The sequence below is a fragment of the Bubalus bubalis genome, chromosome 3, assembly GCF_019923935.1.
Source record: "Bubalus bubalis isolate 160015118507 breed Murrah chromosome 3, NDDB_SH_1, whole genome shotgun sequence".
NCBI classification, from domain to species: Eukaryota; Metazoa; Chordata; class Mammalia; order Artiodactyla; family Bovidae; genus Bubalus; species Bubalus bubalis.
The window spans coordinates 164,261,278-164,284,963 of record NC_059159.1 but is presented as its reverse complement, the minus strand read 5'-3'; the positions used below and the strand labels follow the sequence as shown (position 1 = coordinate 164,284,963).

Below are 23,686 nucleotides of genomic sequence, written 5' to 3'. Positions count from 1 at the left end.
TAGTAGCAGGGAGTCTGGGCTAGTTGAGAGATATGATCTGCAGAGCCTCCGAGAAAAGCACGCGGAGGACAAGGTTCTGCGAAGAGAGAGACTCAGAGGCAGTGTGGGAAGTGTAGTCCAGTTGGCTTAGCGGATGATTCGGGGTGGGCGCCGAGGTTCCGGAAAGGGACTGAACAGGCCTGAAAAGAGGTAGGTGCGGGGAATCGCGCGGCTGCGAACTGAACTCAGGGAGCGAATCGAGGGATTCCGGGGCCTGCTGTCGGCTCCCGGCACGGCCAGGGGCTCTAAGTCCTCCTGGCGCCAAGGGCCATGTTGCCATGGAAACTCTCGCCCTGGACCCTCTAGTGCAGCCCGGGAGCTGCAGCAGGAGTGCTGTTCTCCGCTGTCAGGAAGTTCTCTTGGCAGTTTCTTCTGAGCTGGGTGGGTTTTCGGTGGATTTGGGCAGTGGTGAAACAATAAGTTCAAAGAGCCCTCTAGCGCCGAAGTGAAATAAAGACCAGGCGGAGGAGCCACGCCCCGCTTTTGCTGTCTTCAGCAGGTCTTTCTGTCTTATTCTGAGTGAGATGATGAATGTGAGGCGTCAGGTAAACTGCAAGCAAACAACTTGGCACAACCCTGCTGCCCTGGGTGCTGGGGCATCAGAGGTGGACAAGACAAGATTTTTGCCCCCTTGTAGGGGGTGAAAGTGAAAGTGAAGTCGCTCAGTCGTGTCCAACTCTTTGCGACCCCATGGACTATAGCCTCCCAGGCTTCTCTGTCCATGGGATTTTCCAGGCAAGAGTACCGGAGTGGGTTGCCAATTCCTTCTCCTTGTAGGCGGTGGAGATGCACAAAATATTGGTGTTTCCAGAGCTGGAAAGAGCCCCCTCCCCTCCCCTAGGCCTCTTTACGATAATAATGGCTATTTACTGTGAAAAATTCTGGAAGAGATGGGAATACTAGACCACCTGACCTGCCTCCTGAGAAATCTGTATGCAAGTCAAGAAACAATAGTTAGAACTGGACATAGAACAACAGACTGGTTCCAAATCGGGAAAGGAGTAGTAAAGGCTGTATATTGCCACTCTGCTTATTTAACTTATATGCAGAGTACATCATGCAAAATGCCAGGCTGTATGAAGCACAAGTTGGAATCAAGATTGCCGGGAGAAATATCAATAACCTCAGATATGCAGATGACACCACCTTTATGGCAGAAAGCGAAGAAGACTTAAAGAGCCTTAAAGATGAAAGTGAAAGAGGAGAGTGAAGAAGTTGGCTTAGAACTCCACATTCAGAAAACTAAGATCACGGTATCTGGCCCCATCACTTCATGGCACATAGAAGGGGAAACAATGGAGTGACAGACTTTATTTTTCTGGGCTCCAAAATCACTGCAGATGATGACTACAGCCATGAAATTAAAAGACACTTGCTCCTTAGAAGAAAAGCAATGACAAACCTAGACAGCATATCAAAAAGCAGAGACATTACTTTGCCAACAAAGGTCCATCTAGTCAAAACTTTGGTTTTTCCAGTAGTCATGTATGGATGTGACAGTTGGACTATAAAGAAAGCTGAGCGCTGAAGAATTGATGCTTTTGAACTGCAGTGTTGGAGAAGACTCTTGAGAGTCCCTTGGAGAGCAAGGAGATCCAGCCAGTCCATCCTAAAGGAAATCAGTCCTGAATATTCATTGAAGGACTGATGCCGAAGCTGAAACTCCAATACTTTGGCCACCTGATGTGAAGAACTGACTCACCTGAAAAGACCCTGATGCTGGGAAAGATTGAAGGCAGGAGGAAAAGGGGATGACAGAGGATGAGATGGTTGGATGGCATCACTGACTCAATGGACATGAGTTTAAATAAGCTCCAGAAGTTGATGATGGACAGGGAAGCCTGGCATGTTGCAGTCCATGGGGTCACAAAGAGTTGGACACAACTGAGCAACTGAACTGAACTGAACTGATTGAGCGTTTGCTAAACGCCAGGTTTTGTTACAGGAATTTACACTGCAATGCAACATTTAATCCATATAACAACAGATACAGACCAGGAAACCAAGATCTAGTAAAAGGTGAAGCCAGTTATCCAAAATCAGTGGGGATGGAATTAGAATCTCTGCCTCCAATTGTTGTTCAGTTGCTCAGTCATGTCAGGCTCTTTGCGAGCCTATGGACAGTAGCATGCCAGGCTTCCCTGTCCTTGACCATCTCCTGGAGTTTGGTCAAACTCCTGTGCATTGAATTGGTGAAGCCATCCAATCATGTCATCCTCTGTCATCCCCTTCTCCTGCCTTCAATCTTTCCCAGCATCAGGGTCTTTTCTAATGAGTTGGCTCTTTGCATCAGGTGGCCAAAGTATTGAAACTTCAGCTTCAGCATCAGTCCTTACAATGAATACTCAGGGTTGATTTCCTCTAGGATTGACTGGTTTGATCTCCTTGCTGTCCAGGGGGCTCTCAAGAGTCTTCTCCAGCACCACAGTTTGAAGGCATCAATTCTTTAGTGATCAGCCTTTTTTATTGTCCAGCTCCCACATCGTATATGTCTACTGGAAAAACTAACTTTGGCTATATGAACTTTTGTAGGCAAAGTAATGTGTGTGCTTTTTAATATGCTATCTAAGTTTGTCATTGCTTTTCTTCTAAGGAGCAAGTGTCTTAATTTCTGGCTGCAGTCACCATCCACAGTGATTTTGGAGCCCAAGGAAATAGTCTGTCACTGTTTCCATTGTTTCCCCATCTATTTGCCATGAAATGATGGGGCCAGATGCCATGATCTTAACTTTTTGAATGTTGAGTTTTAAGCCAGCTTTTCACTCTCCTCTATCACCTTCATTAAGAGACTCTTTAATTCCTCTTCACTTTCTGCCATAAGTGTCATCTGCATATCTTAGGTTATTGATATTTCTCCGGCAGTCTTGATTCCAGCTTGTGCTTCATCTAGCCTGGCATTTCTCATGATGTACTCTGCATAGAAGTTAAATAAGCAGGGTGACAATATACAGCCTTGACGTACTCCTTTCCCAGTTTTGAACCAGTCCGTTGTTCCATGTCCAGTTCTAACTGTTGCTTCTTAACCTGCATACGGGTTTTTCAGGAGGAGGTAAGGTGGTGTGGTATTCCCATCTCTTTCAGAATTTTCCACAGTTTGTTATCATCTACACAGTCAAAGGCTTTAGTGTAGTCAATGAAGCAGAAGTATATGTTTTTCTGGAATTCTCTAGTTTTTTCTGTGATCCAAGGCATGTTAGTTCTAGAAGGTCATGTAGGTCTTCATAGAACCATTAAGCTTCAGCTTCTTCAGCATTAGTGGTTGGGACATGGATCTGGATTATTGTGATATTGAATGGTTCACCTTGGAAACGAACAGAGATCATTTTGTCATTTTTGCAATTGCACCCAAGTACTGCATTTTGGACTCTTGTTGACTGTGAGGGCTACTCCATTTTCTTCTTCTAAGGGATTTTTGCCCATAGTAATAGATACAGTGGTCATCTGAGTTAAATTCGCCTGTTCCAGTCCATTTCAGTTCACTGATTCCTAAAATGTCTATGCTCACTCTTGCCATGTCCTGTTGGACCACTTCCAATTTACCTTGATTCATGGACCCTGGACTTCAAGGAGAGCAAACCAGTCAATCCTAAAGGAAATCAGTCTTGAATATTCATTGGAAGGGCTGATGCTCCAGTACTTTGAGCACTGATGCGAAGAACTGACTCCTTAGAAAAGACTCTGATGCTGGGAAAGATTGAAGGCAGCAGGAGAAGGGGATGACAGAGGATAAGATGGTTGGATGGCATCACTGACTCAATGAACATGAGTTTGAGCAAGCTGTGGGAGTTGGTGATGGATGGAAGGCTGGTGTGCTGACGTCCATGGGGTCACAGAGTCAGACATGACTGAGCAACTGAACTGAACTGACTGATGGACCTAACATTCCAGGTTCCTATGCAATACTCTTCTTTACAGCATCAAACTTTAATTTCACCACCAGACACATCCACAACTGCGTGTTATTTCTGCTTTGGGTCAGCCTCTTCATTCCTTCTGGAGCTGTTTCTCTGCTCTTCTCCAGTAGCAATTGGACACCTACCAACCTGGGCGGTTCATCTTTCAGTGTTGTATCTTTTTGCCTTTTCATACTGTTCATGGGGTTCTCAAGGCAATAGTGCTGAAGTGGCTTGCCATTCCCTTCTCCAGTCGACCATGTTTTGTCAGAACTCTCCACCATGGCCCGTCCATCTTGGGTGGCCCTACACCACATGGCTCATAGAGTCATTGAGTTAGGCAAGGTTGTGGTCCATGCGGTCAGTTTGGTTAGTTTCCTGTGATTATGGTTTTCATTCTTTCTGCCCTCTGATGGAAGAGGATAAAAGGCTTGTGCAGGCTTCCTGATGCGAGGAACTGGCTGTGGGGCAAACTGGGTCTTGTTCTGGTGGGCAAGGCCACGCTCATCTCCAGAGCAGGCACTTTTATCTGTTACTCTATACTGCTCCCTAGTGGTGAGCTTTTTATAGTTTGCAGAAAGGTTAAAATGTGTCTCAGTTCTTTTTTTAAACATTCTCCACCCTTGGAACTTTGGCCTCCTCTACTTTTTTTCTACATTGGAATCAAGATAATATCTGATTTAGTACAAAGCAATTTGAAATGTGATGTGCCAGTGTTTTGTATTGATAACATTACTTGTGTCTGTCCCAACCTTCGTGGGAGGAGGAGACATTTCTTCCTTTGTGTATTCCAAAGTCCTGTCTATATCCTAGATACATGTATTAACAATTTATATCTATACATATATTTTTGGTTTTTGTTTGTTTTTTGCTTGGTAAGAAGTGGATTTATTTAAAGAGAAACACACTCCACATAGTGTGGGCCATCAGAGAAGGCGAGAGGGGCCTATGCATACTTTAAAGGAGCTTTCACTTACATGCTTCTCATGTAATCCTCTCCCTGTGGCCTGTGTACAATTTTTATAGGAGGGTGACTTTTTTTTTTTCCCCCCTTCTCGAGGCATGTGGATCTTAGTTCCCCAACCAGGGATCAAACCGGTGCCCACTGCAGTGGACACAGAGTCCTAACCGCTGGACTGTCAGGGAATTTCCCAGGAGGCTGACATTTATTAATCAAACTGAGCAGCTAAGACTTTATCTGAGCTAGCTTTATCTAAATAGGGGTAATTTTGCCAGCATCATGGTATTTCTGTGTTAGAGTAAACCTGAGAATGTAAAAAGAAGAGTGTAGCACAGTGCTCAAGAAAACTTCATTTCCCTTTTTTTTTGGTTTGGATCTCTCAGTTTATTCAACAAAGCATTTACTAACGGTTATTATAGATGATCTCTACTGGATACGGTGAGGATATAAAGATGATGCCATCAACAGGTTTTAAACTCAATTGAGGAGTTTTATTTTCTTCTAAAAGAAAAAAAAAAGCTTTTTTTTTCTTTTTTAGCATAAGCATTACCTTTCAGATTCCAGAGTGTTCTCTTGAGCCTCTGTGTATACTTATTCTCTCTGCCTGGGATGCCTTTAATCCCCGTTTTCTGCTTGTCCTTCAAAAATCAACTTAGACATCATCTCCTCCACATCCCTGTTCACCCCACTGGATTGGGTGCCTTTGTGATGTCATTACATTACCCTCATCAAAGTTCTTACTACAGTATACTGAGGTTTTCTCTTTATGTTTGTTTTCCCCACAGACTGTGACTATGCCTTTTAACTCAGTAGCTGGAGCACAGGAAGTGTTGGTTGAATGAATGACCTATCTATTGAGGACCTATTTAGACCTTTAGGATAACCCTGTGAACTGGTGAGTTAGAAGGAGTTTTCATACGATTTCACAAACTAATTTTAGTATTCAGGAGTGATCATAAGTCTCTCACAATTCCTACATAGTGTTGGTCAAATCTATTGGCTTGTATATTCTCCTACTAACTATACTGAATTAAAATTGTGATATTTTAGCTTTATTCTCTTAGCTAGAATAATTATCTGGGAATGGACATGAGATTAAAGTGATTGATGCCTAGAATCCTCTTTTATAGGCAGCTTGCTATTTTAAATTCTGGAAGAAAGAGATTTTTGGAATTACAGAGTTGTGGATCTGCATCATGTAATAAAAACATGATAATTATATCCCTAAGGACTTAGAAGCCAGTGTGTGATTCCAGATGAGTCTTTTGTATCACCATTTGTTCTAGTGTGCATGCTTACAAACTGATCTTATGTTTGTAGCTAAGATTTATGCCTTACAATTTTTTCTCCTTTCTACCATTTTTAACAGCTAATAGTGTACTGCATCTGCCCTTTAGTATTGATTTCATTATGCTGCGACGAAAACCAACCCGTCTAGAGCTGAAACTTGATGATATTGAGGAGTTTGAGAGCATTCGAAAGGACCTGGAGGTGAGTACAACTTTCAAACCCTTAGGAATATTTAAAACAGTAACCCTTAACTTTTGAACTCCAGATTCTCATACCAACAGCTTGTTTGAAATCTCTATTTGGATGCTTTACAGGCATCTTAAACATAATGTATTAGCTTCCTGTGTCTGCTGTAATGAATTTCCACAAACTTGGTGGTTTCAAACAACAGAAATTTAGGCTTTCACAGTTCTGCAGGCAAGCAATCTGAAACCAGTATCACTGATCCAAAATCAAGATGTCAGCAGGACTGTGCTCCCTCCAGCGACCGTAGGGGACAGTTCTGTTCCTTGACTGTTGCAGCTTCTGGTGGCTGCTGGCATTCCTTGACTTGTGGCCACATCAGTCCGGTGTCTCTGTCTGTAATCACATTGTCTTCTCTGCCTGTCAAGTCTCCCTCTGCCCTCTCTTACAAGATACATGCATTGGCATTAAGGGCCCACCCACATATTCCAGGGAAATGTCCCCATTGCAACATCCTTAATTGAATCACATCTACAAAGACCATTTTCACATACAAGGCAATAATTACAGGATCCAGAGATTAGGGCCTGATAGCTTTGGAGGTCATTATTCAGCATACTAAACTTAATATGTTAAAACAAAAAACTCTTGATTTCTTCCTCGAACCATGTTCACCTCAGTATACTCTACTATGTCAGTGTCTATATAGTTGCTCACACCATAATCCTGAGAGTCAATCTTAAGTTCTCCCTTTCCCTCACCTTTTATATTCAATTTTTCCATAAATCCTTTGGTTCTACCTCCAGAATATTTCTAGTATCTACCCATACCTTTTTTATCTCCACCGTTAGAACCCTATTCCAATAACCGTTATCTCACTGCACAATTTGAGTAGCATCCAAGTTCTCTCTCCACGTCCATTATTGTGTCTTCATTCCTTTCTCCATTAGGTATCTATATAGAGTGATCTTTAAAAAATTTCAGCTCATGTTATTCTCATGCTTAAAAATCCTCAGTGGTTTCCTGAACCTGGAATAAAGCCTCAGTTCCTTGTCATGCCTCAAAGTTTTTGTATGTTCTGGCCCCTCTCAGGTTTCATCTTCTACCACTCTTGCCTTGCCCTCTGTACCCTAGGCACATTCGTTTTCCTTTGTCCTTGAACATGCCAAACTGTTTATAACTCGTGGCCTTTGCACATGTTATTTTCCTCTGCCTGGAGTCTTTCCTCTTTCTTGATGTCTCAGTTTGAATGTGACCTCCTCAGTCTGAGGCCTCTTCTGACCCTGCCCAGCTTCGGTGTTTTCATTCCTACCCGTGCTCTCTCCATCTCATTAGGGTCTCTCAGAACACTGTAATCTTTTATTTCATAGCACTTATTATAATTTACAATGATTTGTTTATTGTAAAATCATTTACATTAGGAATGCTGATTGTAAAAATCATGCCTGTCTTCTCCACTGTTGAGTTCCCAGCATCTAGTAGGAGTTCAATATGTATTTTTTAAGCATAGCCTTACCGTACGGTATTAGATGTCAATCAGTAAGACTTAAATTCTTTTCTGGCTTTTGGAATAAAGTACAAATTCCTTAGGATGACATAAAAGGCCCTTTTGATCTGGTCCTTGGTCATCTCTCCACTTTATCTTCTCCTGATGAGTTATCTTTAATTTCAGTGTCAATAAACACTCTGTGCTCTTCCCCTGAAATGTCCCTTATGGTTTAAACTTCAGTTGTAAAAAGTCTTATAAAGTGTTAGTCTCATACTGAAATTTGACCTTGCAGAGTCAGCTCCCCATTGAGTTACTTTTTTTTTTTTAATTGAGTTAATTCTTATGACTGAGTAGTATTGTATGGTATATCTATATAGATATAGATATAGATATACCACATCTGCATTATCCATTCATCTGTCATGAGGCACTGAGGTTATTTCCATATGTTGGCTATTGTGAATGATACTGTGATGATATGGTGGTGAACTCATCTTTTTGAAATAGTGTTTTCATTTTCTTTGGATATATACCCAGGAGTGGAATTGCTGGATCATATGGTAGATCTACTCTTAACTTTTTGAGAAATCTCCTTTCTGTTTTCCTTAGTGGCTGTACCAGTTTACATTCTCAGAATGTGTGGTTTCCTTTTCTCCACGTCCTCTCTAACACCTGTTATTTCTTGTCTTTTTGATAATGGCCATTCTAATGAGCATGAGATGATATCACATTGTTGTTTTGATTTGCATTTCTCTAGTAATTAGTGATGTTGAATATCTTTTATTATACCTCTCGGTCATCCATCTGTCTTCTTTGGAAAAATGTCTATTCAGATTCTTGGGTCCTCTGTTTTTTTGTTGTTGAGTTGTATGAGAGTTTTATATATCTGGGGTATTAATCCCTTATCAGATAAATTATTTGCAGCTATTTTCTCCCATTTAGTATCATGTCTTCTCATTTTGTCGATGGTTTCTTTTGCTGTGCCAAAGATTTTTAGTTTGATATAGTCCCATTTGTTTCTTTTGTTTCCCTTGCCTGAGGAAACAATACTCAGAAAGACTGATAAGACTAATACAAATAGCATACCACCTATGTTTTCTTCTAGGAGAGTTTTATTGTTTCAGGAGGTCTTATAATAAAGTCTTTAATCCATTTGGAGTGAATTTTTGTGTATGGTGCAAAATAGTGGTCTAGCTTCATTCTCTTGCATTGGCTGTTCAATTTTCTCAACAGCATTTATTTAAGAGACTGTCCTTTCTCCATTGTATGTTCTTTGCTACTTGGTTGTAAGTCAATTATCTGTATATGTGCAGGTTTATTTCTGGGCTCTTAGTTCTGTTCCATTGACCTGTGTCTCTTTTTCTGCCAATACCATGCTGTTTTGATTACTGTGGCTTTGTAGTATAATTTGAAATCAGGGAATGTGATACCTCCAGCCTTGTTCTTTTTTTTCAAGATTGCTTTGGCTCCTCGGGGTCTTCTGTGGTCCTATACAAATTTTAGGAATTTTTGTTTTATTTCTGTGAAAAATGTTGCTGGGATTTTGATGGGGATTGCATTGAATCTGTAGATTGCTTTAGGAAATATAGACATTTTAACTGTCCTATCCATGAGCATAGAATACCTTTTCATTTCTTTGTGTCTTCAGTTTCTTTCAACAATGTCTCATTTTTAAGTGTACAGGTCTTTTTACCTCCTTGGTCAAATTTATTCCTAGATATAAATTTATGCCTTGATATTTTTGTTGTTGTTTTTCATCTTTTTACTACAGACAGTTATTTAGAGGGTTTCACTTGTTTTTTAGAGCAACTTTGGAGGGAGGAATAGTTTTTGTCCTATGCTAAAATGGAACAGAAAACTGGTATTTTGTTACTAAAATTAGTTTAATTACATTTTGCTGATTCTGGATTTTGAAACAGTCAGCAGTTGTTCACAGTTGGAAGCCTTTTAAATGATTTCATTTTACTTGGATATTCTGAGTTTCTCACAGCTTATAAAATGATATATCATCCTGTGCCTTTTAGAACTTATCTTCACAAAGGTGTTTAGGGAGAGCTTTTCTAATGTTATGTTAGGTAGTATAACCTAGAGAGTAACTCAGGAGGTCATTATGTTTATATATATATATATATATATATATATATATGTGTGTGTGTGTGTATGTATATATATAAAGTAATACCTCACTGATGCACTATATACTTTGATGCTGGCATTTAAAGGCTCCCAGATCAGCAGTGGTGAAGAATTGCAGTAAGTGGTGAAGAATAGCAGTGATTCCAGGGATTGGGATTGGTGTAGTGGAGCCATTCTTCTAATAAGGAACTCTCAGGTAGGGTAGTTGTGGGATGTTAGTTTCTCTCTTTGAAAGTGATCAAACTGAGACATTGACTGTGAATTCTGTAGTAACTTGTGGCTGGAGCCAAACCTTTTATCTGAAAACAAAAATGAATTCCCCAAGTCAGACAAACCTCATGATAAGATAGCACAAAACTTTCTATTCTTGTGTTACATTTAATCTCATGGTGTCATCTGTTAATTTCTGGTGGTTATTGTTTTACCAGTCACTTTAATTTCCATCTATTGTGTGGACTTTGCTCTGTCATAGCCCTGATTCATCTTCTATTTTAATGGTCTATTTCCCTTTTAGACTGTGACATCCTGGAAGGTAGGGCTTTCATCTTTTATCACTGCATCCTCTTATATCCTCTCGGACCCCTAACCATCTAAACCTAGGATTTCAGCTTATTGTTGTGTAATCCCAAACCGTATCCTTTACGCTAATGCCTAATATATGGTAGGTGCTAAATAAATGTTTGTTAATGAATAGAATATTGCCTTAACACTAAAACATCTAAACTTTCAGACCCGTAAGAAACAAAAGGAAGATGTGGACATTGTAGGAGGCAGTGATGGAGAAGGTGCCATTGGACTCAGCAGTGATCCCAAGAGCCGGGAACAAATGATTAATGATCGAATTGGTTATAAACCCCAACCAAAGCCCAACAATCGTTCATCTCAATTTGGAAATTTTGAGTTTTAGAAGTGGATTATCTTGCGTGCCAGAGCCCTGGAATGGAGTACAATGATGGCAGAAACACAAACAAGATTTAGAGAATGAATCAGACAGAATGTTTTACCTCCTGCAGAGAAATACTTCTGCATGATTACGGATGCTTAACTTTCACTCTGAAAGCTGAAATTCAAACTCTGGTTTGTCTCTGGAAAATTTGACTTGATTTTTGTTTTTAAAAATAAATATATTTTTGGGAAACTGTGTGACATCTTTAATGAAATATAATAGCACCATTAAATTGCTACATCATTCTTCTCAACTTTATTAAAAGACCCTATGCACAGAATGGGCTTTCCCAGGTGGCTCAGTGGTAAAAAGAATCCTCCTGCCATTGCAAGAGACGAGAGTTTGATGCCTGGGTCAGTAAGGTCCCCTGAAGAATGGCAACCTACCCAAGTATTCTTGCCTGGGAAATCCCATGGACAGAGGAGCCTGGTGGGATACAGTCCATGGGGTTGCAAAGAGTTGGATACAACTTAGCAACTACACAGCAAACACAGGACACATCCAGTTGATCCCTGTAACTGATTTTCACTTAGTTCATTTATTTGACAAGTATTTCTTGAGTGTCTCCTATGTGCCAGGTACCATTCTAGGCACTTAGTAACAGCAGTGAACAAATCGAGATCCCTGCCCTCATGGAGATTAGAATCTCACGATTTTGTATAAACCTGATCAAGCTGTGGAGAATGGCTTTGTAACTTGTTTCAGAGGATAGGCAGTGGAGTATTAGCACTCCAACCATCCCAGTTTTCCTTCTTTCCCAAACTGCCTGAGAGTTTTCCTAATGAGTCAATCTGAGAGGAAGCTCAGAGACTAGAATTATGTCCTGTTGTTTTCACTGTTTAATTCAACTACTGGGAACTGCCAACTATAGTAGAAAAGAACCTCTGGAGTCAGCAGTTCTGTAGAGACCCACTAGCAGGATTTTACCCAGCCTTTCTGGGGTAGTTTACGTCTGGGTAATCACACTGTGGGAGGCAGGAAGAGAAGAAGATATGTAGTCACGTCTTCCCTACTATTCTGACAATAGTTTTATTCTTCCACTTTTATCTGGGATTTTCCATTCTTTTTTCTTAAAACACAGCAACAGTGGCTCCAGATAGGGAAACGGAGTTCAATTATTTTGAATGCTACAAAGGCCAGGATCAAAGAGAGAGAGAGAAAAAAATCATCCAAGCCTGCCTCAACCAGTCACTGTGGCTTCCCAGCATGAGTGGGCACAGAAGCACAAAAACACTGAGCCTTCTGAGTTTCTTCTTCCCTCCTAAGAGCCACACTCAGGAGGATGTTCTGTCAGCACAAACACAGGGAAGCGATTACGATATGATAAAATCTTCAGTGTACTGAGATATTGCATCTTCATGAAGACCGTCTCCTGTGCAAAAGGTCATGTGAACTCTTCTGGCGCGTACAAAGCCTGTCGTTTTAAGTAAAGGAGGAGGGCAGTGAGATGAAAATATAACTGGATCACGCCACCTGAAAGACGGACATCCTAAAAACTGATGATAATGAGTCCATGCAGACAATGAAGAGACCACTGACTCTGATATCACTCTGGGTGGAAGACATACATAGAATCACAAAATCAAAATATTTATTTGTTCTTTTGCACATGACAGTGTTAAAATATTCCTACGACAGCAATACTGCCCTCCAGGAGCTTACAATCTAAAACAGTCAACATTAATTGTAGACCCAGTGATTAAGGCATTATATCAAATGCAGACTTTATATCTTTAGATGTATCTTCTCAAGGAAGCAGCTGGAGAGGGCAGGACCAACAGTAAATGACATAAAGTATACTCCCTACCACCTCCCCTTCCAGCTTCTACAGGGAACCCCAAACCAGTGCCCCACAGCCTAAAAGGGAATTCCAGACAACCCTACCATAGAAGTAGTGAAGAAACTTTAGTCTCTGATTCCCTGGTGGACAGAGGACTCTGTCTGTGGGCAGTGTGGGGCTGAGTGTTCCTCTGGCATAGGTTGGAGACGGTACCTAAGATTTTGTAACTTAATGGATAGTACCAGGTAGCCCTTTACCCAGCCTCATAGAAATTCCAACAGGACAATTGCTCCTCAAAGTGTGCTTAGGGTCTCGAACAAGTTTTACAGCTTCCAGTTGCTATCAATATCCAAACCCACTGCACAGCATTGTCCAGTGCATTGGGAGGGTTAGGGAGATTACTAGACTAGATATATGGGATAAAAGACCGAAAGACAGTAAGGGGCCAAAGACACGTGATACAGCTTCCACTTGTGAACAGGAGGAAACGAGCAATTGGCATCCAAAAGGAACAAAGAAGTCAGGCACTAAAATTCTAAATGAACAGGGGTATAGATATGAAAATCAACAAGATTATCAATATGAACACAGTCCAAGAGCTCAAGAAAGACAGAATTTAAGGTTTACTTTTTTCCCTTCACTAGTTTCTTCCTTTGGCAACCTAGCTCAAGATCACAGAATTCAGGTTTTTCATGAGACTATCTTGAATACCCAAAGACGTATCCCAAATTGCTTCTCTCTGAGAGTTTGAAATTCACAGCATTTTGTCTTAACTGGCCTTGATTTTTCATACCTTGAAAATAACCTGATAAGGTTATTTCATAGCAGATCATGACAAGATGTCTAGAGAGTACCAGGGTTACTACTAAACATTGATTCTTATTTTATTTCTCAGGGTTTTATTATTCATTGGCTTCTGAGACAATACAGGCTATTTGTACCTTAATGTTGGATTTTTATCAGTACCTGTCATTCCCTTTGCTTATACTAAGTATCAGCACTACAAGGGGTTGGAATGAGAGAAAAACATAAAGTTATAAGTGTTGGTTCAAGGTTTTAACCTCGATCCGGTAAACTTATAACCCTCTCTTGGTTCAAAGCCATGCAAGTACACATTTCTTGCCCTCCAATATTTAACTGGCATCAACAGAGAAAGTACAAACTTCAAAACCACAACAGAGGCCAACAGGATAGCTGTGTTTTCTCTCTCCTGCCCTGAGGCACAAAAGGAGTCTAGCACCAAGGAGGGCAGGATTTAATAGACCAGCACAAAAAAGTCACTATACAGAGGTAGGTTGGACTGGGAACAAGACTGCAGTGTAGATTAACAAGAATAAAAATCCAAGACCATTCTTCACTGAGAAAAGTAATTTTTGGCCACTTGTGATCTAATTAAGCTCTCCCCACCCCGAGTAACAAAGATGGTCATGCAGAGAATGAGGATCTGCCTGGTATGCCTTTGGATGTAGGGGCTGAGGAAAATCTGCCCATCAGCCAACCACACCCTAAGCCTCTCAAAGAGATGACTGGGCTTTTGCCCTTCTAACCCAAGACTGGCTGATTTACATTGCAGATCAAAGGTCTTTCTCAACCTTCAGACTACTTCCAAGAAATTACAGATCTTTAAAAATAAGGACTAGTGATTTCATACATGCTAAGAAAAGTTACTTTGGCTCCAGCCCTTCCGTGCATGTGGGCCTGGGCACACAGACACAGCTGGAGCTGAATAAATGTTTATGGAATGATTAAGTATTGACCAGCAGCATTTAGTACATGGGTTAAGCCCAGACACACCACCTACTAATAGCAAATCAAATTCCCGTGCCCAGTCCCAGGTAGCTCACCCACCAGGTGATACTCCCTTAGTTTAAAGCAGAGATGCTCAAAGTATGGCCCCCTGATCATCAGCAGGAGCATCACTTGGGAATTTGTTAAAAATACCAATGTAGGAGCTCTGGGTCGAGGCCCAACAACTGGGTTTTTAACAAGCTCGCTATGTGATTTTCTGATGCATGCTAAAGTTTGAAAATCACTGGTTAGAGGCAGACACATGAAAACAATAACAGAAGAAAATGTTTAAACGCTTGCTTCATTCAGCTGTGACATACTAAGGTACCAAGTGAAAGTAAAAATGTCAATGGTTTCATTTTAAAATATCTATTTTCTCAAATTGATTGTCACCTTTTTTTCTTGATTAACAAGCTCATTCTAATTAAAATGTTGAGTGGGAACATAGGTTGATTGTCAGCCACCCAGGAATGCACTGCCCTGCAAGTTCTGGGCCTGTATTGACACAGTCTCAGACCATCTCTGCCCCCTACAAACATTTCAGTGCAACACGTCACATCTAGGGAAGCATAACCTATCTTCCAATCATTGAGTCCAAAGACTAAAACATGTTTGGGTTCTGGGTTTAGCTGGGCAAGACTTTCCCTTGCCTGCCATCAATCTTGGCTAAAGTTAACCCATTTTCATCACCAACCCAGGAAATACCCATCAAATTCACAAACTGTCTGTTTAAAAGAAAAAAAAGAACACAAGACTAAAAAAAAAAGGAAGCAGGCAATGCAGCCATTGAACAGAAAGCTACCCAGATTAGATAAGAACATATAACTCAGATCTAAGATAATGAAGGAGGAGAGGACTTCTCCTGAGTGGCTTCTCAAGAGAAATGGGAAACTCAGCTCACTAGGGAAAGAAGTGTGGGGGGAAGGAAGTTACCACTTTAGCTCAGAGACTGTAAGCTAAACCTGTTAAGCAGGTGTATGTGTGTCGTAAGGAGATAAGAGAAGGTGGAACCCTGTCTTCCAGTCTTGAACTGCTTTCCACTGCAATCGATAAGGCCACACCATGGACTTTGACGTTAATGGCAATGCTCTGTGATATCCACTACCACCGCCTTCTTCCAGCTGAAGAGGAAGTACCCTGTGCCCGCCCCGGCCGCTACAGCAATGCAGAGGTACCCGTTGTAGGTCATGAAGATGAGCATGAGGAAGTAGCTGATGACCACTTGGATGATGTGCAGCACTGTTTGCAGGAGATGCGGGAAGCTCAGCATTTGCTGCCTGGAAAGCAAACAGGGACACCAGAGTTAGGGCCCCAGGAGCGCTCAGGCAGCTCGGCACGCGCTTCAGGCACAAGAAAGGGAACAGTTGTAGTCCTGAGCTCAGCCTCAGCTGCCCTCTCAGTCACCCTGGCAACTCCAGGGTACCTGTGTCTACGAAAGTTTTGTTAATTGGTCCTTGGAATGAAAAATGATAGGGCTATGAGGTTAAAAGACATCAGCCAGATATGGTTCTATGGCAGCAGGAGTCAAGCTCTTCAGGAGGAGGGCAGAGGGAGGCTGGAGGGTGACTCACCTCCCCCGTGGAACCTGAAAGGGATGACCCACACCCTTCCACACTTATTTCTGCGAACATTTTCAGGCCTTCCACCTTCACAAAGCTCATACTCGTAAAAACTTGGAAACAGAATTGACGGTGGGGGTGTAGTAGACAGTCCTTAATTAGGGGTCAGGGGACCTGGCTGTTTGTCTCCTCTGTCACTCACTGGTTCTGTCACCTTAGATGAGTCACAATCTGGTTGGCCCTCAATCATGGGTACTATTGGAATAAATAATATTGTGCTTCCTTGAGAGTAAGACATTGGTCTATAGGATTCCTTGAATTCCAATTTAGCTTTAAGATCTACGTTTCTATTATAACTGAATTTTAAAAAGCACTTGCCAATCTGTGGGGAAAACCAAGTCATCCAAATACTTTAAGTGAAATACAGACCTTTGCACAGTGTCATAACAAAATGAGACCAGAGCTGGGCAGGTACAACTTTCTATAGAAAGGGTTCTGCCATTCTTCTGTACCCTGACCTGAAACTTCTTTCTTTTAACTTGTTTCTTATTATTTGACTAATATGTTAAAATATGGATTCTTTTCCTTCTTCCAAAGTGACCAGTGCTTAGAATTCAGAATGAACTCTAAGAAGAGTTAATATCATTCCTCTTTGGGCCTAATGACTCACAACCCTAAGCCTCCAAAGAGTGCTGATCAAGGTGACATAGAATCATTAACTCAAGAAAAGGGCTGTTGCTAATAAAATAGCAACTTTGCTATTTGCCTAGTTCAGCTCTCCAGAACTTCCACCTGGATCTGTTCAATCTCCTTACCCGACAGTTTTGTGTGTCTCCATAAGGATAGTTCCATTTGGTCCTGGGACGGGCATGGAATTGTACCGGATGCTGACTTGGGACTTGCGCAGGAGGCCCTCTCGGGCTATCTTGAGTCCTTCATAGAACATGGCTAGTAAAAACACTGCCACAAAAGCTCCAGCCATTTCTAAGTAGGAAAGGAAAAGATGGCAGTAATGTCAAACATACAAAATGCTTAGCTGGTGTGCTCTCCAAGCGAGAAAGAAAACGCAGAAAAACTGCTCCTCTTTTTTTCTTATTTTTTTTTGGGGGTGGGGGGGTGGGGGTGGGTGGGAATGGGCCTTGCCACCCAGCTTGCAGAATCTCAGTTCCCTGACCAGGGACTGAACCCAGGCCCTGGGCAGTCAAAGTGCCATGTCCTGATCACTGGACTGCCAGGGAATTCCAAAAAACTGCTACTCTCTACTGTCAATTCCAGAATCTGTTATATTGTTACCTCTTCACTCCCATGGATGGAAGAGAAGGACTAAGATGGTCTTAGTGAAAACTACAGTCTCTACTAAAGAATATACTCATTTTCTGATTAACATAATAAAAAAATAATTGGAACAACAATAACCTTTGGTCTGGCTGCTTGACGTGATTAAACTAGTTTCACATAGACATACGATGTAGAATACGCTTATTGTTAGGACTCTGACCTCCCAGCGCAGGGGCACAGGCTCCAGCCTTGACTGGGGATCCCACATGCTGCACTGTGTGCCCTGCCTGCCCCTCAGAAGAGTGCTGACTCTATTTCTTGAATGGGCATTTCAATCCTACGTCTTTCACACTGTGAATTGTTGGTAACAATATGAATGTATTCAAAACTGATTCAACATACTACCTGAATTAAATGCTTCCCTTCTTCCCAAAACAATCCGATTTTGTGGGTCCAAAGACTTATCTTATACCTAAAGTGGTCCACCTGACCACTGAACTTATACAGTTTGAATTTAAGGCACACTAACTCAACATTATAGACTCCAAAAAAAATGGATGGTTAACTGCCCCCAAACTAGGACTGACCCTAAGATGGGTCAAGAGTCATGAATGCTGTAGACCAGTTCAGTAAAGGAGAAAGAGCACTGGATTAGGTCAGAAGCCTTAGGTCCCTGTCCTAGTTCGGACATACTAATTTATTTAGGGCTAATCATTTCACTATTTGAAGCTTAATTTTTCTGTAAAATGGAAGGACTGTACACGATTAATAGTTTTGAAGCTAGGGTTATTTTGTGGTATGTATATATAAAATGCTTCTTATGCCATTCAAACCTGACCATAGTCTTCCGTCCAAGACCAATCAAACAAGGAAACACTCTGGAAAAGGGTGAAAGACAGTGGTCTGCAAAAGACTCTGACCTGTATCTAAATTATGTTTCAGAAACTCTAAAACATACACATGTTATTTAAGAGAGGTTTACAGTAGGACCTAAATAGTCATTGTGTATCCTTATCTTCCAGGTAGGAAATAGGAAACCAGACGGTTACAATTGCAACCCTCACGACTCAGTAACTCTGGCAGGAAGAGGCGCTGGGTTTCCAGATTCTTTGTCACTGTCTCTCATGTGAGTGTCACCTTCAAACAGCACCTGATGGCTTACTCACCTCCAGCCGTATTGATCACCAAACCAGAAAACAATAGTTCCACGTTCTTAAAGCCAAAGTAGAAGGTCATAGGCTGCCAGGAAACCAAAACATGTTAGTTAGAAACAATCGAAGTTTCTACATGAGAATCTCAGGTCAAGAAGCTTAGAACACTTATAAGCAGCAGTTCTGGGAAATAAGAAGCATTCACTTAAGAGGAAAACTTTCTCCTCATTTTCGTATCATTAACACAGGCACTTCTCCACATGTACTCTCCTTTGCCCTCACTGTCAACTTTCATCTTTTTTCTCGTCTACACAAAGCATAAAGAAATTAATCCAGAAAAGCGTCAATTTTGAAAGGAAGACACACTGAAGAAAGAACCATAGAAATATCGATTCTGGTATAGCCCTGAAATTAACCTGCCACATAATCTTGGGCAAATCACTTGACTTCTCTAGGTCTGCCTTAGTTTTTCCTCATCGGTAAATTGATCTTTAACCTTGAAAAAAAAAATGCTATGACAAACCAAGACAGTGTATTAAAAAGCAGAGACATCACTTTGCCGACAAAGGTCCATACAGTCAAAGCCATGGTCTTTCCAATAGTCACATATGGATGTAAGAGTTGGACCATAAAGAAGGCTGAGCACCGGACAATTGACGCTTTTGAACTGTAGTATTGGAGAAGACTCTTGAGAGTCCCTTGGACTGCATGGAGGTTAAACCAGTCAGTCCTAAAGGAAATCAACCCTGAATATTCAATAGAAGGACTGATGCTAAAACTGAAGCTCTAATACTTTGGCTATCTGATGCGAACAGCCGACTCATTGAAAATGACCCTGATGTTGGGACAGATTGAGGGCAGGAGAAGGGTACACAGAGGATGAGATGGTTGGATGGCATCACCAACTCAATGGATGTGAGTTTGAGCGAACTCTGGGAAATAATGAAGGACAGGGAAGCCTGGCGTGCTACAGTCCATGGGGTTGCAAAGAGTTGGACACAACTTAGTGACTGAACAAAAACAACAAACATAATCATCTTTTAGTCCTAAAATTTGATTATTTTTTTGACCCAGGTGGGTGGGAAAGGGCCCGGGCTGCCTTTCCTTCGGCACTTACCATCATCATCATCATGTGATCATGGGAGTGGGCAGATGAAGTGGTCGGGTGATGGTGAGGTGGCATGGTACTGTTGTCTCCACCACTCATATCCATGTTCATCCCCATGATGTGGGAATGGCCCATTTTCCCAGGAAAAGTTGAGTCAGCAGAAGATCCTTTTAAGAAAAAGAATTATATACAATAATTAAAAATACAAAATCTTGATTTTTTTTTTTAAATCTTCACAATGTTTCATCTTGTCTTTTTTTCTCTTTTGGCCACACTGTGTGGCATGTGGAATCTTAGTTCCCTGACCAGGGATGGAATCTGTGTCCCCTGCCCTGGAAGCACAGAGTCCCAATTTCTGGACTGCCAGGGAATTCCCCAAATCTTGTTTCTTGATAAATATTTAGTCTACATGGGATTTCAGCCAATAAATATATGCTCCCCTAACATTTTATTCAGAATTATTTTTTAATTATCTACAGACACAGAGAGGAGTAACTGCACCAATAGGGACGTCCTCTGGAAACTGTGGCAGAAGGGATTTGTACATAGGGTTTCAGAAACCTCTTTTTTTTTTTTAATTCATTTTTATTGAAGTATAGTTGATTTACAATGTGATGTTAGTTTCTGCTATGCAATACAATACAAAGTGAATCAGATATACAATATCAGAAACCTAACTCTTATTCTGAAGAATCAATGCTCTTCTAGATACATTCAATGTATGTTCAAACTTAAATATAAGGAGAAGAAAAGTAGCTTCTTTGGGTGGCAGGAAATAATTTGTATAAAACTGATGCCATGGATGAAATTTAACAGCCTTTCTGATCACAAATGTCAGTAGATAAAAAGCAAGAGTTTCAAGATAATTCACCTAATTGGATGGCCTGTGTTCAATCAGGATATTATGAATACACTCTCACATATGGGACCACCAGCCTTCGGCTAATTTAAATTAGAAGGAAAGGTCTACTGCTGCCCTAGGCAAGCAGTGTGTTCAGAATTTGATACACTATCAATATCAGCAGGGCATTAGACCTGGGAACATGGGGGGAAAAAAGGTATAAATTAGATATTCTCTATTAAATTAAGTCTAGACAACTGCACGTTCAGTCTTGTCTCTATGTTTACTACCCCTTAATGGTTTTATTGCAAAAGTCCATCCAAGATGTTATCCAAAGAGCAAAAATTCTGGTAGATGGGGTGGGGAGTGGGAAGGTGAAGAGAGTAGAGAGGGAGGTGGTGGGATCCTCTTGATGTGTCCCTGAATGCCAATTTGTGGAGGAAAGAGTTCTTTAGAAATCCCAAGTAGGTGTTCATGTTCATGAGCCTGTGTGCCTCTTTTATTAATCCAATCAATAAATATTTATCCAGCTTTCGCCAAACTCTGAGCTAAGTGCTAATAATTCAACAGTGAATAAGACAAACAAAGCACAGGATGGAGACACAGTAAACAGAACAGTTTCATGTGGTGATTAGTGCTGTGAAGGAAAGAGACAGGGGAATATGGCAGGGTTACTAAGAGGCTGAAAAGAGGCATGCTTTAGATACCAAAGCACAAATACTCCACCATTTATTTCCCCCTCTTCAACTTCTATCCCACGATTCTATGATAGCAAGCTGAAAAAATAGGTTCCAGCAAAGGAAATGGCAAAGCATCCGTTACAGATAATCAAAATTCAACTATGAATTTAAATAACTTTCATGCCAGATACTGTATTGCTTCATCATGAGAGAACTCAACAAGCTGGTATTGTTAATACCATTGCCATAAGGGGACTAGATTAGAGGTACAAACAGATACCTAATAAGATTTTTGTCCACAAAGGTTTATTTATAGTGAATGGTTTAAAAAAAAAAAAAAGAATACACACAAAAATAATCAACAAGAGAGAACACACGAATGTGGTGTGCCTTCTGGCATCAGCGACTGAGGGACATACATAGATGAAGCAGACATAGACTCCTTCCTCATGGAGCTTCAGGGCTAAAGTTAGAAGGGGAAACTGAACAGTCACAACTCAGTTTAGGGCATAAGATGAACTGTAAAGGACAATTTAAAAAGTAAGGACATAGCATCAGAAACTAATTAAGATTTGTACCCTTGATTTTCCTCATGAACTTTTACATATTCTTCCTTTCACCGAGTTTCTTTTGAAGAATCACGGGTTCCTAATTGTCCAGACATCTCATTACCAATCAGAGACACCTATTTAATGAGAGTACTTAATCAAATCTCTTCAGATGTATTAGTGTTCTATATGTCCATATAGACATATAGAATATGTACCAGTATTCTATATGTCCAAATCCTAAGAACTTTCTTTCAAGTTATGCACCTGTTTTGAAGTATCACCTTGTAGGATACATTTCACACTGAAATATACTAGAGAACAGAGCAGGAACTGAATCTATTTCCTCCCACAGTCAATAGACAACTAATTTCTTTTTTTTTTCTTTTAACTTTAATTTTAATTTTTTTTTAACCTCACCATGTGACTCATAGGATCTTAATTCCCTGACCAGGGATTGAATCCAGGCCTCCAACAGTGGAAGCACTGAATCCTAACTACCGAACCACCAGCAAACTCTCACAATGGATTTTTTTTTTAATAATTTAATGAATTTATTTATTTTTGGCTGTGCCAGGGGTTTGTTGCTGTGCAGGCTTTTCTCCAGCTGTGGAGAGAAGGGGCTATTCTCCAGCTCTGCTACTCAGGCTTCTTATTGTGGAGCACAGGCTCCAGGGCATGTGGGCTTCAGGAGTTGTGGCTCAAGGGCTTGGATGCTCCATGGCATGTGAGATCTTCCCCGAATCCCCGTTTGCTGCATTGGCAAGTGGACCCTTTACCACTGAGCTACCAGGAAAGCCCACAATGGATTTCTTATAGTGGAATCCTAGGTAAAAGTCAGCTTTCTGTTAGCTTCTCTCTCAGAGTATTCTAGCTAACTAAGACCACTTTCAAGCCCTTTCTGCCTATCCTCTCTCCCAAGGCCACAAAATGACTATCAACACATGTGTATGGTTCATAAAAGCTCTTTCGTCTAGCATAGAAAACTTCTTTGCTCTTTAAGAAAATAGATCAGAAACGGTCTAGGAATTGGTGAGAGAAAAATATCAAGTATGAATTTCTATGAAACTTAGTTCATATAAAAATAGGTGAGAAGCTTATTTCTTTGGAAGGCTTTACACTATTCAGTTTCCAGGGAACATTCATGTTCAGCTGGGTACTTGAGGTTGGCTGTATACCAACTTGCTTGTATTGCCTGGAATACTATTAGAATGAATGACACATCCTATACTGAATAACCTGATGCTGGGAAAGACTGAAGGCAGGAGGAGAAGGGGACGACAGAGGACAAATGGTTGGACGGCATCACCGACTCAATGGACATGAATTTGAGTAAGCCCTGAGAGATGGTGAAGGCCAGGGAAGCCTGGTGTGCTACAGTTCATGGCATCACAAAGAGTCAGACATGACTGAACAACAACAGCACTGAATCCCATATAGCTTTGCATTTTCTACCATCCCCTTTCCCCCATTTAATAAGTATGGTGCCATCTTTATAAAAATAGGTTTCAAAACTACCTTGGATTCAAGGATCTAATTCCTTCTCAGTCTACTTTTGAGAATCATCAAAAAGAAACTTCCTCTGTTCCTGCCAACACTTCCCCCAAACACACGCATTGTAAAGCTGAGAGGGCCAGAATCTTTTTTGTAAAATCTATCATCTCTAGCAAAATATATATCAATTTATAGAGAGAAGACAGGGAACTAGTGAGCAGGTTAAATTCTGATGCCCATTCTGCGTCTTAGCACTGACTTTAAACTTTAAATCCTCTTTTATTTTCCTGGTATTTCACAATGGTGAATTAGAAACAACAGTCCATAACACCTACATTAGATCCCACAAAAGACTACACGGAAGTGGTCACACATCTGTCATATGGTCCCTTCTCCTCCAGCTCAGTCAGATGTAATCCGGAGCCTCAGATAATTCTTTTGGAGACTGCCACCAGTCTTTCCTGACTTTCATGATAAGGAAGAAAGCTTTTATTCTTAAAATGATTAGGGTCATGTTCTTTT

At 40.9% G+C, this 23,686-nt stretch overlaps 2 protein-coding genes across 4 annotated transcripts in view; one reads left to right on the top strand and one right to left on the bottom strand.

The window, feature by feature from the left end:
* Positions 1-30: 30 nt before the first annotated feature.
* CDC26 (cell division cycle 26) lies at positions 31-11,129 on the top strand. Of its 2 annotated transcripts, none has more exons than XM_025282254.2 (4): positions 31-189; positions 5,679-5,788; positions 6,291-6,384; positions 10,722-11,129. In XM_025282254.2, exons 3-4 carry the CDS (start codon positions 6,304-6,306, stop codon positions 10,896-10,898), a joined length of 258 nt encoding a protein of 85 aa, XP_025138039.1. In that variant the 5' UTR covers positions 31-189; positions 5,679-5,788; positions 6,291-6,303; the 3' UTR covers positions 10,899-11,129. The 2 variants fall into 2 exon arrangements, with proteins under 2 accessions (XP_025138039.1, XP_006061312.1); XM_006061250.3 differs by having other exon boundaries at positions 33-189; positions 6,263-6,384.
* A 1,377-nt stretch (positions 11,130-12,506) lies between these two features.
* SLC31A1 (solute carrier family 31 member 1) overlaps positions 12,507-23,686 on the bottom strand; it is a 34,344-nt gene continuing 23,164 nt past the window's right edge. For both annotated transcript variants that reach the window (XM_006061251.3, XM_025282252.2), the window contains exons 2-5: positions 19,611-19,768; positions 18,509-18,581; positions 16,880-17,048; positions 12,507-15,782 (exon numbers count right to left, since the gene is read on the bottom strand). In XM_006061251.3, the coding sequence (XP_006061313.2) occupies positions 15,581-15,782; positions 16,880-17,048; positions 18,509-18,581; positions 19,611-19,736 (570 nt within the window). In that variant the 5' untranslated portion in view covers positions 19,737-19,768 and the 3' untranslated portion in view covers positions 12,507-15,580. The remainder of the gene's footprint in view (positions 15,783-16,879; positions 17,049-18,508; positions 18,582-19,610; positions 19,769-23,686) is intronic.